The sequence below is a fragment of the Chiloscyllium plagiosum genome, unplaced genomic scaffold (genome assembly GCF_037043375.1).
Source record: "Chiloscyllium plagiosum isolate Xiang-an unplaced genomic scaffold, Cpla_swu_hap1 HiC_scaffold_26, whole genome shotgun sequence".
NCBI classification, from domain to species: domain Eukaryota; kingdom Metazoa; phylum Chordata; class Chondrichthyes; order Orectolobiformes; family Hemiscylliidae; genus Chiloscyllium; species Chiloscyllium plagiosum.
The window spans coordinates 22,428,343-22,440,534 of record NW_028270164.1 but is presented as its reverse complement, the minus strand read 5'-3'; the positions used below and the strand labels follow the sequence as shown (position 1 = coordinate 22,440,534).

Genomic DNA, 12,192 nt, shown 5'->3' with positions numbered 1-12,192 from the left:
TCCCTTCATCAGCCCTCTTTGTTATCTGTTCAAAAAACTCTATTCTCCCTCAGCAAATCCATGCTTGTTCTTTTAAATTAACCCATATTTTTCTGTTTGACTATTCATCCTATATGTTGTAATTTGTTTCTAGAAGTTTCTCCACCACCAAAGTCAAGCTGGGTGATTTTTAGTTGCTGGATTCATCTTTTCAACAATTACATCAGTCCTCTGGCACTATCCTGAGTCTAGAGAAGAGTAAAAGATTATGGTTAACCTTTCTGCAATTTCCACTCTTGCTTACTTCAATAGCTTTGGATGCATCCCATCCAGACTTGAACTAAAAACAAGTAGCGATGTAAATACTCAGTAAGTCTGGCACCATTTGTAGAGCTGGAAAGAATGGTATTATTTTTAGTCAGACATGATGCCTTCAGCATGGAAGGAGAGTAGAAATGTGATAGATTCTATGTCATTGATAAGGAGATTGTCAGGAAAGAAAAAAAGGGATAGGGAAGAGCAAGGGAGAGTATAAATTGTTTCAGGTAATGTACTTTCATGACCTCTTGTCTCTCCAGTGACTGTATACCAAATACAAGCTGCAAGTTAGAAGTGTGTTGGAATGTTGTTCACTTGCCTGGATGAGTGCTGTGACTGCAACGCTCAAGAAACTTGACATTTCCCAGGGCAAAGTAGCCCAATTGGTTAGCACCTAATCCACCACATTCAACATTTGTTTCCCTCACCATTGATGCAGTGTGGCAGTAGTTTTCACTATTACAAGATGCAGTGCAGTAACTAACCAAGGCTCTTCCTACAGCATCTACCAAACTCTTGATCTCTGCCATCTAGAAGGACAAGGGCAGCAGATGCATGAGCACATCACCACTTGCTAGTCCTCCTCCCAGCCACACACCTCAAGGCTTGGAACTATATTGCTCCAGTTTTATTACTGTTCTGTGAAAATCCTGGAACTCTCTTCATAAATGCACAGATATTAGCTAAGCACACTCTTTTTCTCAATCTCTTCATAACTTCATGTAATTGCTATTAACATCTGGGATGCAAATGCAACTAGTTGTCTTTGTTGCAAACAATACAATCATACAGCATAGAAATAGGCCCTTACACTAAAACTGGAACAATACAAAAAACATTAGAAATTGGCCCATTGGTCCATCATGTCTACGCTGACCTATAAATACCAAACCATACTAATCCCATTTATCTGCACTTGGCCCATAGCATACTATGGCCTGGCATTTTAAATACTTATCTGGATGCTTCTTAAATGTTGCAAGATCTCCCTCCACTACCCTCTCAGGCAGCATGTACCCTATTTCTGCCACCCTCGGTGATTTTTTTTCTCTCAGATCTCTTCTCAACCACCTTCCCTTCACCTTAAACTTATGTTCTCTGATCTTAGACACACCCGTCATGGGGAAGAGATTATTGTGACGGACACTGACTATTCCTCTCATAATTTTGTATACTTAAATTAAATGCCCCCTCAGCTTCCCCTGCTAAAAGGAAGACAAACCCAGCCTATTAAGTCTCTCCTCAGAACTGAGACCTTTCAATCCTGGGCAACATCCTGGTGAATCTCCTCTGCACCCTCTCCAGTGTAATCAAGTGCTTCCAATACTGTGGTGACCAGAAATGCACAGTGTGTGAAAACATCTTCTCCAAGTCCACTCTATCCAGACCTCTCAGTATTCTGTAAGTTTCAATGAGATCCTCCACTCACCCATTTGAGTACAGACCCAAAGTCCCAAATCTGTGGTCTAACCAATGTTTTATAAAGTTATAATAAGGCTGTCTTTGACTACACCCTGACTAATAAAGGGAAGCATCTTGTATGCCTTCTTCACTATCCTATCTACCTGTGCTGACACCTTCAGGGATCTATGAACTTGGACACCAATATTTCTTTGTTCCTCAGTCCAGAGCCACTGAATATGATCTGTTTGGATTTCCAGAAGGCCTTTAACATGGCGCCAGTCAGGAAGCTCCTAAATAAGATGAGAGCCTATAATGTTAGAGGCAGTGTACTGGTATGGATAGAGGATTGGCTGACTGCCAGAAGGCAGAGAGTGAGGATAAAGGAGTCTTATTCAGATGGCAGTCATGACAAGTGAAGTTCTGTAGGATCATTATTGGGACTACAGTTATTCATGTTATACATTAACAATCTGGATGAAAAAATTGAAGTCATTCTTGTTAGTTTGCAGATGACACAAAGGTAGATGGAAGAACAGGTAGTTTTGAGGAAGTGGGGAGGCTGCAGAAGGGCTTGGACAGGTAAGGAGAATGGGCAAAGAATTAGCAGTTGAAATAACTGTGGGAAAGTGAGGATATGCACTTTGCTCAGAAGAATAGAAGCATTGACTATTTTCTAAATGGGGAAAGGTTTTAGAAATCTGAAGAACAAAGGGACATAGGTGTTCTAGTTCAGGATTTTCTTATAGTTAATATGCAAGTTCAGTTGGTAGTTAGGAAAGCAAATGCCATGTTAGCATTCAATTTGACAAGGTTAGAACACAAGATCAGGGATGGACTGCTGAGGCTCTAAAAGGCTCTGGTCAGACTGCATTTGGAATATTGTGAGCAGTTTTGGGCCCCATGACTAAAGATGAATGTGCTGACCTCTAGCGGAGGTTTGCAAGAATCATTATAAAGTTGAAGGCCTTGGTCATTTGAGGAGAAGTTGAGAATTTTGGCTCTGTACTCAATAGGAGTTCAGAAGGGTGAGTGGAGGATCTCATTTAAACTTGCAGAATACTGAGACGCCTGGATAGAGTGGATGTGGAGAAGATGTTTTCACAGATAGGAGAGACTAGGACCCAAAGCTACAGCCTCAGACTGAAGTGATGACCCTTTAGAACTGAGATGAGGAGGAATTTGACAACTAATTGCCACAGAAGGCTGTGGCAGAGATGGATAGATAGGTTCTTGATTAGTAAGGGCATCAAAAGTTATAGGGAGAAAGCAGGAGAATGGCATTGAGAAACATATCAGCCATGATTGAATGGCAGAGCAGACTCAGTGGGCCAAATAGCCTAATTTTGCTTCTATATCTAATGATCTTATAGTCTAACCATGAAATATTGGTGCAACAAGTCTTCATTCAAATGTGACAATAGCTGCTTTCAACATCAAAACAGTACTGAATTGAATAAGGCAAAGGATCCTATATGAACTGAGATTAATGGAACATAAACTATCAGTAACTAGTGTATTACTGATACAGCTGGGGTTGTCATAACTGAACATCACTATCCTGTGACATAACAAATAGGTGCTTTGCAGAGAAGGGTCTTCCATTACACGCCGCTGAGTTTCTAATGGCTGCTGAAGATGTTCCTACACTCATGTAAAATCTGTTGTGGTTTCTTAAGTTTGGACTGAATACAGAATGTTCAGACCACTATTGTGAGGTTTTTAATCAATGGAGTGAATTGGGTATATGTTTGCCAAAATATTTGAAATTACATTCAATAATGAGGACTAACTAGGCACTCTGGAACAGTGCAACAGTTTAGTTACCTTTGTTGTTATAACCCCCATTAATGATATTAAAATTTCATTTTGTGATTTTGTGGTTTTCTAACTTTTTTTCTGTGTAGCCGTAAATTGTGGTGATCCAGAAGAGATTTTGAATGGATATTATGAAGCAAATCATAATTTGGGAAGTAAAGTTATATATCATTGCAATGAAGGGTAAGTATTCTATTTTGCAAATTGCTGAATTGTTTTGCTAAAGGATTATATTTTTGATATGATTGTGTTTTTGGGGATTGTCACAGTGATTCCTTACGCTCTGATTCCAAATTTGTTTTTAACAAGTGCTCACATAGTAAGAAGAATGTTTGTTTTTTTTTGCAGACAGGATAATATATGTTGTGTTGTGAGTGAGGAAGGTGTCTGTGTAAAGCTTTGCTTCATTGGAAATGTGATGGGGTGCTTCAAAGGTTACATGAAACAGTTTCCCAGTAAATTTCAGATTTATTATTCATACTGCTGCAACGGCATTGACAGATGTTGTCTCCCTCTTCAGGTTCTTCCAAATCTACCACTTATATTTGCTGTGTAGTGACTCAGTTTCCTTTAACTGTACTTGCATCATATTAGCAAAACAATGGACATCTTCTAAAGTCCAAGCAATAGAAACAGCACCAGATCTTGCCAGAAAATAGAATCAGTGGACAAAATATTGATCAAATCAGAGTATAGAAAGCTGACGTTACCCCACATCACCTCTTTCAAAAATGCCTTCATCATATTGTCCCACTGAAGTATTTAAGGGTCAGATGATGAACCACAGGAGCAAGGAGCCTGGGGTCAGATGTCCCACCTGTAAGAGCTTCTGGCCAAACAAACACCCATAGCCCTTCTGTACTTGATTCACCTGAGCCCTCTGATCCAGGAAGGAACAACTCATAGGTGAGAGACACCATGAAGGGGGCATGCAGGATGAAGATTGCAAGGATGAAAGGTTGTGGGCAAGGGCCTTGGCAACAAGGGCAGAGGTAGTTGTTGGAGAGTTTTCCCTTCCTGATGTTTGGGTTATTCAGTCAGATACTGAGAGCTCTGGAAGCTAGCAAGAAAACACCAGAGTTAGCATCCCTGCATGCCACTGGGTCAGTAATATTTTAATTATATAGCAGTTTACTTATTGAAATTAATTAGTGGTTTAATTTCCTGATCAGTATGCCATACTAATTTCATTGTAACATTTTAACTTATTTTTCTCACAGTAGTGATTTCTCTTGATTTTCTACAATAGTTTGATTTACTTTTCTAGGTACAAACTGATTGGTAATGACAGTCGGTTGTGCACAGCCACAGGTTGGAGTGGTGAGGTCCCAACATGTAAAAGTAAGTTTAGGGTTCTAAATTTTGTAAAATGACTGACTGGATTTTCTTCACTTTTAATCATAAAGCATTTCAAGAGATGAAGTGGTGACTGAACTATTCAGAATGTCTACAGTGTTTTGATGGCTATCAGAAAATATTCAGAGTGAGAAGATAATTCTTGTTCAGTATTTCGCTTCAAATTTCTCTATTTAGAAAGCGAAGTTTTGAATAAGAAATGACCATCGACCAATCAAATTTCTTCCAATTGTCCACAGATTTGTCTTTCTTTTATTTAACTTTTCTGACCACTGAAGACAAAACTTCAGATTAGATACAGCAGGGTGGAGACTTGGGCAGAGAAATCATAGGTGGAGTTTAATCCGGGTAAATGCAAGGTGATACATTTCAGAAGACCTAATGCAGGAGGGAATTTTATAGTAAATGGCAGAACTCTTTAGTTGCGTCAACATACAGATGGATCTAGGCATATAGCTCCATAGTTCCCTGAAAGTGGCAACATAAGTGGATAGGGTGGTCAAGAAGGCATATAGATTGCTTGCTTTCATTGTTTGAGCTTAAGAGTATAAAAATTGGCAAGTCAAGTTGAAGCTGTATAGAACTTCAATTAGGCCACATTTGGAATAATGTGTGCCATTCTGGTCACCATTCTACCAGAAGGATGTGGAAGCTTTGGAGAGGGTACAGAAACAGTTTACCAGGATGTTCCCTGATTTGGAAACTGAGGGGAGATTGGATAAACTTGGTTTGTTTTCATTTGAGCTTCGAAGAAAGAGGACAACCTGACAGACGTTTACAAAATTATGAGAGACATGGATGGAATAGATAGTCAGACTCTTTTGTTTTATTCCCAGTGTAGAAATGCCATTAACTAGGGGACATAGGTTTATTATAAAAAGAGGAAAGTTTAAAGGAGATGTGAGATGCAAGTTTCATTACAATATCCACATAATGATTTGTATTTATTTTCATGTTCTCTCAGTCTTATGTGATCTCTCATCTTTTTAAAATCAACTTTTAATGTTTTTATTTGGTAAGTAAAGCTCTCGCTTTTTGGGTATACACTGGCCCTGCACTATACTAAATAGATGAACAGGGCGAAGGTGGGTACTGCAGATGCTGGAGATTAGAGTCAAGATTAGAGTGGTGCTAGAAAATCACAGCAAGTCAGGTAGCGTTCGAGGAGCAGGAAAATCAGTGTTTCAGGCAAAAGCCCTTCATTGGGCATCCTGTGTGGATTCCTAATGAAGGGCTTTCATCAGGAATAAATGTGTGAACATCTCCTGTAGCACTGAGAGGGTGATAAGTGCCTGGAATGCATTGCCAGAATAGTGTTGGAGGTAGATACAGTAATAATGTTTAAGAGGCATCTTGACAGATATGTTTATAGGCAGGTAATAGAGAGATAGGGACCATCTTGAGGCAAAAGATTGTTAGTTTAGAAAGGCATCATGTCAGCACAATATTGGTGGGCCAACTGTCCTCTTCTTGTCCTGTACTGTTCTTTGATACCTGTCCTCACATTTCTAAGATGTCTTTGGTCTTTTGTTTTCTGTAGATAGCATCTCCTTGGTCTAAATCCGACACTCTGAGAGATCATTAATTGAGTAAGCTCAGTGCAATAATGGGTCAAATGAACTACTTCTGCACCTATTTTTGAGCTTTCAATTTAATTTTCTCCTTCTGGACTTGCCATATTTTAAACCAGATGTTTGTCCAGCTCTTATTTGAGAAAATTAATCGAAATATGTAATAATAGTTCTCGTGAGAATCTTGTTCACACTGATATCTGCAGGCTAAAGATTCTTTAAAGAATTTATTCTGTGATGCTCTGCACTGGGAAAGCATTCTTGCCAAGAAAATCCAGAAAACAGCAGATTTGAGAGGACAAAATTTTTCCAATTAGGAGTGCTACAAACCTTGCCATTGCCAATCTCCATGTACTTTGACTGTTGTGGTCTTTTTAGTGTCATGATAATCATCCTGATTGTAAGACATATTATTTCCAATCCTGTTTATGGACTGAATTTGGCCTTTTCTCACCCATAGCCTGCTCAGTTTGGGTTCTCCCAGAATAAATCCAGGGCTCATCCAAATTTCAATCCAGATAAGTTTGCAAAACTATGTAATAAATTGTTCCTAGCTTATGTTGGCAGTAATAGGCTTCTGTAAGAGTTACAAAGGTAAACAGTTAGGACACTATTAGGTAGACCAGATCGAATTTTTTAATTTGTTCTTGGAACGTGAACATTGCAAGTACAGAATTGTAGCTATATTGTCGCAATCAGGTGTTTAGTGTTGCCATATTCTCGGATAGCACTACATTAAAGTGGAGCTGGGGTGGAAAGACATAAGAAGAAAATGCATGGAGTGTTCTGACTGCAAATTATTGTTGCTTCCCTCCAAGTCTTCCACCTCCAAACCAATTAATATTTTTTTAGATGGAAATAAAATTAAGGGCTAGGCTCATTTCTTAATGCCATTAGATTTAAATGTTGTTTCCTTGTTAACTTTAATTTTAGATTTCTTTTTCTTTTAGCTTGATAGCCTTCAATGGTGTCTTTAATTCTTTTGGCAAATATTTTGACTTTGTCTTTTTTCTTTCTCTATGCCTCTCCCGGCCGACTTGATTTCCATTATGATTTGCATTTAATTTGATGTTCTCTTAGTTTTATGTGACCTCTCATCTTTTTTAAATCAACTTTTAAAGTTTCATTTGGTAAGTAAAACTTTCGCTTTTTGGGTAAATACTGGCCCTGCACTATAGTAAATGTGTGTACACCTCACACTGTTCATCTGCAGTTAGTGCCTAGTTTGCTGTCTTTGGTCTCTAACTAATTGTGTAAAAGTTTGCCTCAGCAAAATTTTCATAACTGTACCATTGAAATTAATAATACTGCAACAAGGGAACATTTGTTCAAGTCTAGCCTGTGCCCCCTTGTTGATTGCCAGACAACTATTGCTCCAGCAAACTATCTTGAACGCACTCAAAAAAAATTCTCCACCTCTCTGACTTGATCTATCCCATATAAAATATCCCATTAAAACAATTTAGTTTTTGCTGCAACGTTCTCTGGTGCCTCAACACCAGCTCCATAGCCAAGAAAGCCAAGCAGCTACTTTCTGCGCAGGTTGAGGAAAGCCCATTTCTCCCCTCCCCCCCCCTCACCCCATCCTCACCACATTCTACAGAGGGTTCATTGAGAGTACCCTGAGCAGCTGCATCATTGCCTGGTTCGGGAATTGCACTGTCTTGGATAATAAGACCCTACAACTGAAAGATCATCGGGGTCTCTCTGCCCTCCATTACAGGCATTTACACACATGCTGCATCTGCAAAGCTAACAGCATTGTGCATGACCCCACACATCCTTCATTCAAATTCTTCTCCCTCTTGCCATCTGGCAGAAGATACTGGGGCATTTGGTCTCTTACGGCCAGACTGTGCAATAATTTCTTCCCTTAAGCCATCAGGCTCCTTAACACCGTATGATCACCCCCTATTCCATTTGCAATTTTCAGATGACTTTTTGAATTATTGCTAAAATAATATTTTATTAATGATCATTCATTGTTACATTGTAAATTGTCTACCACTATGCCTATTGTCTTGTCAGGATTCACTGTGCTGCCTTGCATCTTTTGCACTTTTCTATGCACTTTATGCTGCCTTGTGTATGACTGTACTCTCGTGTAGTCCGTGTTCATATAATACCTTGGTCCTGGAGGAACACTGTCTTGTTTTTATTGTGCCAGCTGTATATGTTAGAAATGACAAATGAAGCTGCTTTACTCTACTATGAATTAATTCTACATTCAACCTATTCACTCTTGATATCAAAGCAGTTGAGAAAGTTCCAGTTTGAGTACAAGTCCTCAACTGCAGCCATTAGACTCTATACTGATTACTTACTGCTAATGGAAAATTGTGTTTCAAACATTTGCTTGAAAACTTCAATGAGGTAGATTAGTGCAGTCAGTTGATAACATTTTTTATCATTGGCTACAATTTTGTTATTAAGCTTATGAGATAAAAAGGGACAGCAGTAGCATGAAGGGTGGAAACCAGCATGCTATTGTAAGTGGCTGTTTTTTATACAGAATGGAGGGTTATGGTTACAGTGAGTTTCCCAAAGTTCAGCACACAATGTTGTTTTGATATACATTAATGGCATTTGGAACAATTTTTAAACTTGCTGATCGCATGCAACTTGGAATTGTTGGAAACAGCGAGGATGATAGTGATAGATACGAAGAGGACATAAAGAGTTCCATGGAGCATATGGTTACATGGTGGAAATGTGAAGTTATGTATTTTGGCAGGAAAAATATAGAAACAATACATGTTAAATGACACCAATCTGTGTTTGGGCATAAATGTTTGAAGATTGTAATGCCCATTAATAATGACAGCAATCAATAATGTATATGGGATTCTGGATGTTATAAATGGTACAATGTATAAATACATTAGAATATACAATGCATAGATGAGGAAAAAAAATGTTAAACACTAATTCAACTCTCTCTGGAGATTTGTGTCCATTTTATTTTTGGTGATCACCCTTTAGGGACAAGAAGGCTGCTGAGAAGTGCAGAAGATATTTGTTAGAATAGTTTTAGAATGAAGGATTGCATTTACTTGGACTAAAGGCAGCATGGTGGTTCTGTGATTAGCATTGCTGCCTCACAGCACCAGGCCAGATTGGATTCCAGCCTCGGGTGACTGTCTGTGTAGAGTTTGTACATTCTCCATGTGTCTGTGTGGGTTTCCTCTGGGTGCTCCGGTTTCTTCCCACAATCTAAAAATGGGCAGTTCAGGTGAATTGGCTATGCTAAATTGCCCATAGTGTCAGGGGCAAATGCAGGGTAGGGGAATGGGTCTGGATGGGTTACTCTTTGGAGGGCTGGTGTGGATTTGTTGGGCCGATGGGCCTGTTTCCATACTGTAGGGAATCTAATCTAAATAATTTGGGATCCAGAGCAGAAAAGGCTGAAAGAGATTTGCTAAAGGTATTTCAATTCTAGAAATTGGATGATTGAAGGTTGATAGAACACATTACAGGTGATTGGCCAAAGAACCAGAGGTGAGACAGTACTTAGGAATTACACGTGCCCCAACAAGGCTTCATTGTGCATTGTAATCATTTCTGGGGGAAATTATGGAGCTGTATTGTTTTAGTTTTGTTTAGAAAATAATTCAATTTTTTTAATTCATGCACAGGCTGTGGGCTAGGAGGGCAATTAAGGTAACCACATTACTGTGGGTGTGGAGTCACATCTAGGCCAGTGGAGGTAAAGATGGCATTCATGGTCATCATTAGAGTCTTAATTCAAGATTTTAATTAAATTCAAAATATACCATCTGTTATGGCAGGACTTGAATCCATGTCCCCAAAACATTACATGGATCTCTGGGCTAACAGTCCAGTGATAATGCCTGTACCAGTAGGCCATCATCTTCCTATAATGTCTTGGTAATGCTGGAGACTTATTCCCAGCAAAACTAGAAGTTAAATTCTTCACCTCCACCTTTAAAATAAATGAATAGAAAAATCACAACAGTGGCTATTTTCAGCTTGAGCACTCCTGGTATGAGGTAAAAACAATGACTGCAGATGCTGGAAACCAGATTCTGGATCAGTGGTGCTGGAAGAGCACAGCAATCCTGGTATGAGCCAGCAGCATAGGAGTGGCAACAGTAAATAAGTGTTGTAGCCATGTGTAGAGTTAGTTCAATATGAAGTAAGAGATTGTTACAAGTAGACTTTCTTTATTATTAAATCGTCAAGTAATTCATGATTTTAAATTTTCAGACTGCAATAAATACTGAAAATGCAAAGGCATAATATTCACTTGGAAAGTTTGTTAGTGGCAAAATCTATGTTTGTGTACTTGAACTGCAACTGCAAGTAATGGGTTTTAATTCTTTAAGCAGAATTTCCTCCAATCAACATTTTAAAAGAAATGATTGCAGTGGTCTGTCAAGTCGTCATCAAGGAAGAAAATATGATCAAGGCAAAATACCAGCTGCTTGAAAGTGAACGTGAAATTCTTAAGTTGAAGGAAAACCTTCTTAAAAAGATGGAGCAGTATGTGGATGAAAATAATCTGTAAACTTTCTGAAACATTAACCAATATCATACCTGTTTCAGTTACTAATCCCATATTGTATATCAAAACCATAATCACATTAAACAACTCAAATGATAAGTTTATGAATTTAACCTGTTCTAATTAATTATAATATTAGAATTTGTTATTTGAAATATTTGCATTTTTCTATGTGGTCTACGCGGAATAGTTAGTATGGATTTAACAAAAGTGAGGAATGCACATCAAGAGTGTTTTGCTTTTCCATAAATAAAATTTTGTATATGTTTGTAATGCTTCAATTTCATTTCAGAAAAGTTGATCTTTTGAAAATTGTTACTCCCTTTGGCTTTAATTCACTGACAGTGGCTGCAACACAGTGGAAGACAAATTTGCAATCTGCATTTAGGCTTATGCCAAGCTGCTAGAACAAAGCCTGACGAAAACAAAGGCAATTTAGTAATGATCCAAGGCTGTTGGTAGAGTTTTGATGAAAACAAGCCTAACACACATGCAGAATGTCTAACCAGGTGGATGGCTATAATAGAACAAGAGTTGCAAAGAGGTATTAGCTTGAAAGTAATTACTCAAAAGCCCTTTAGTCTTTGGATGGCTGCTTGGAGACTGGAACATAAAAACCTTTTTTAAAAATTGCAAAAAATGGACTAAATTTTGCTTCACCTTAAAAAAAATAAATTGAGGTGGGGATCAGGACAGATTTGCATCTTCACTGCTTGTGTGGAAATTTGGTGAAATGGATTATATACAAATAAGAACTTGCCCAATTTTCATTTATTTGGAATCAATGGAGTTCCTGAACAAGCAGATGGCTGGCTCTATCAGATAACTGTCCAGGGAGCAAAGTCACAAGTCTATCACAGTTAAAAATAAAACATTGAAGTGTCATTCTCACTTTCTGAAATGATGATGATATCTGCCAGGCATTATGATTTGTGTGTGCTCAAATGACTCAGCAGGCCAATCTTGAAACCGCACATTTGGGCAGAGGACATGTGTTGCAGTTAGTTGGAAAGAATAATGCCACACATATACAGTTTGTTATAATGTCAATTCTCCCCCTTTTCAATTAGCTCTTCAGAATATCCTTAAAGCATTTTATTTCTGTTCACAAGATTGGGTGTCTTCATTAAGTTGTAAAGAGACTATCTGACAAAGTTATGTATTTTGAATAAATACTTTTGGTGTTCAGAAAACTTCATATCCAGTTGTGTTTTTGCATTTACT

At 38.3% G+C, this 12,192-nt stretch overlaps 1 protein-coding gene across 1 annotated transcript in view; it reads left to right on the top strand.

Moving 5' to 3' along the window:
• Window positions 1–12,161, top strand: part of LOC122563179 (C4b-binding protein beta chain-like) — a 38,455-nt gene extending 26,294 nt beyond the window's left edge. Inside the window, exons 6-8 of the mRNA XM_087973569.1 lie at window positions 3,606–3,699; window positions 4,784–4,857; window positions 10,790–12,161. Of these exons, the coding sequence (XP_087829695.1) occupies window positions 3,606–3,699; window positions 4,784–4,857; window positions 10,790–10,971 (350 nt within the window). The 3' untranslated portion in view covers window positions 10,972–12,161. The remainder of the gene's footprint in view (window positions 1–3,605; window positions 3,700–4,783; window positions 4,858–10,789) is intronic.
• Window positions 12,162–12,192: the final 31 nt, after the last annotated feature.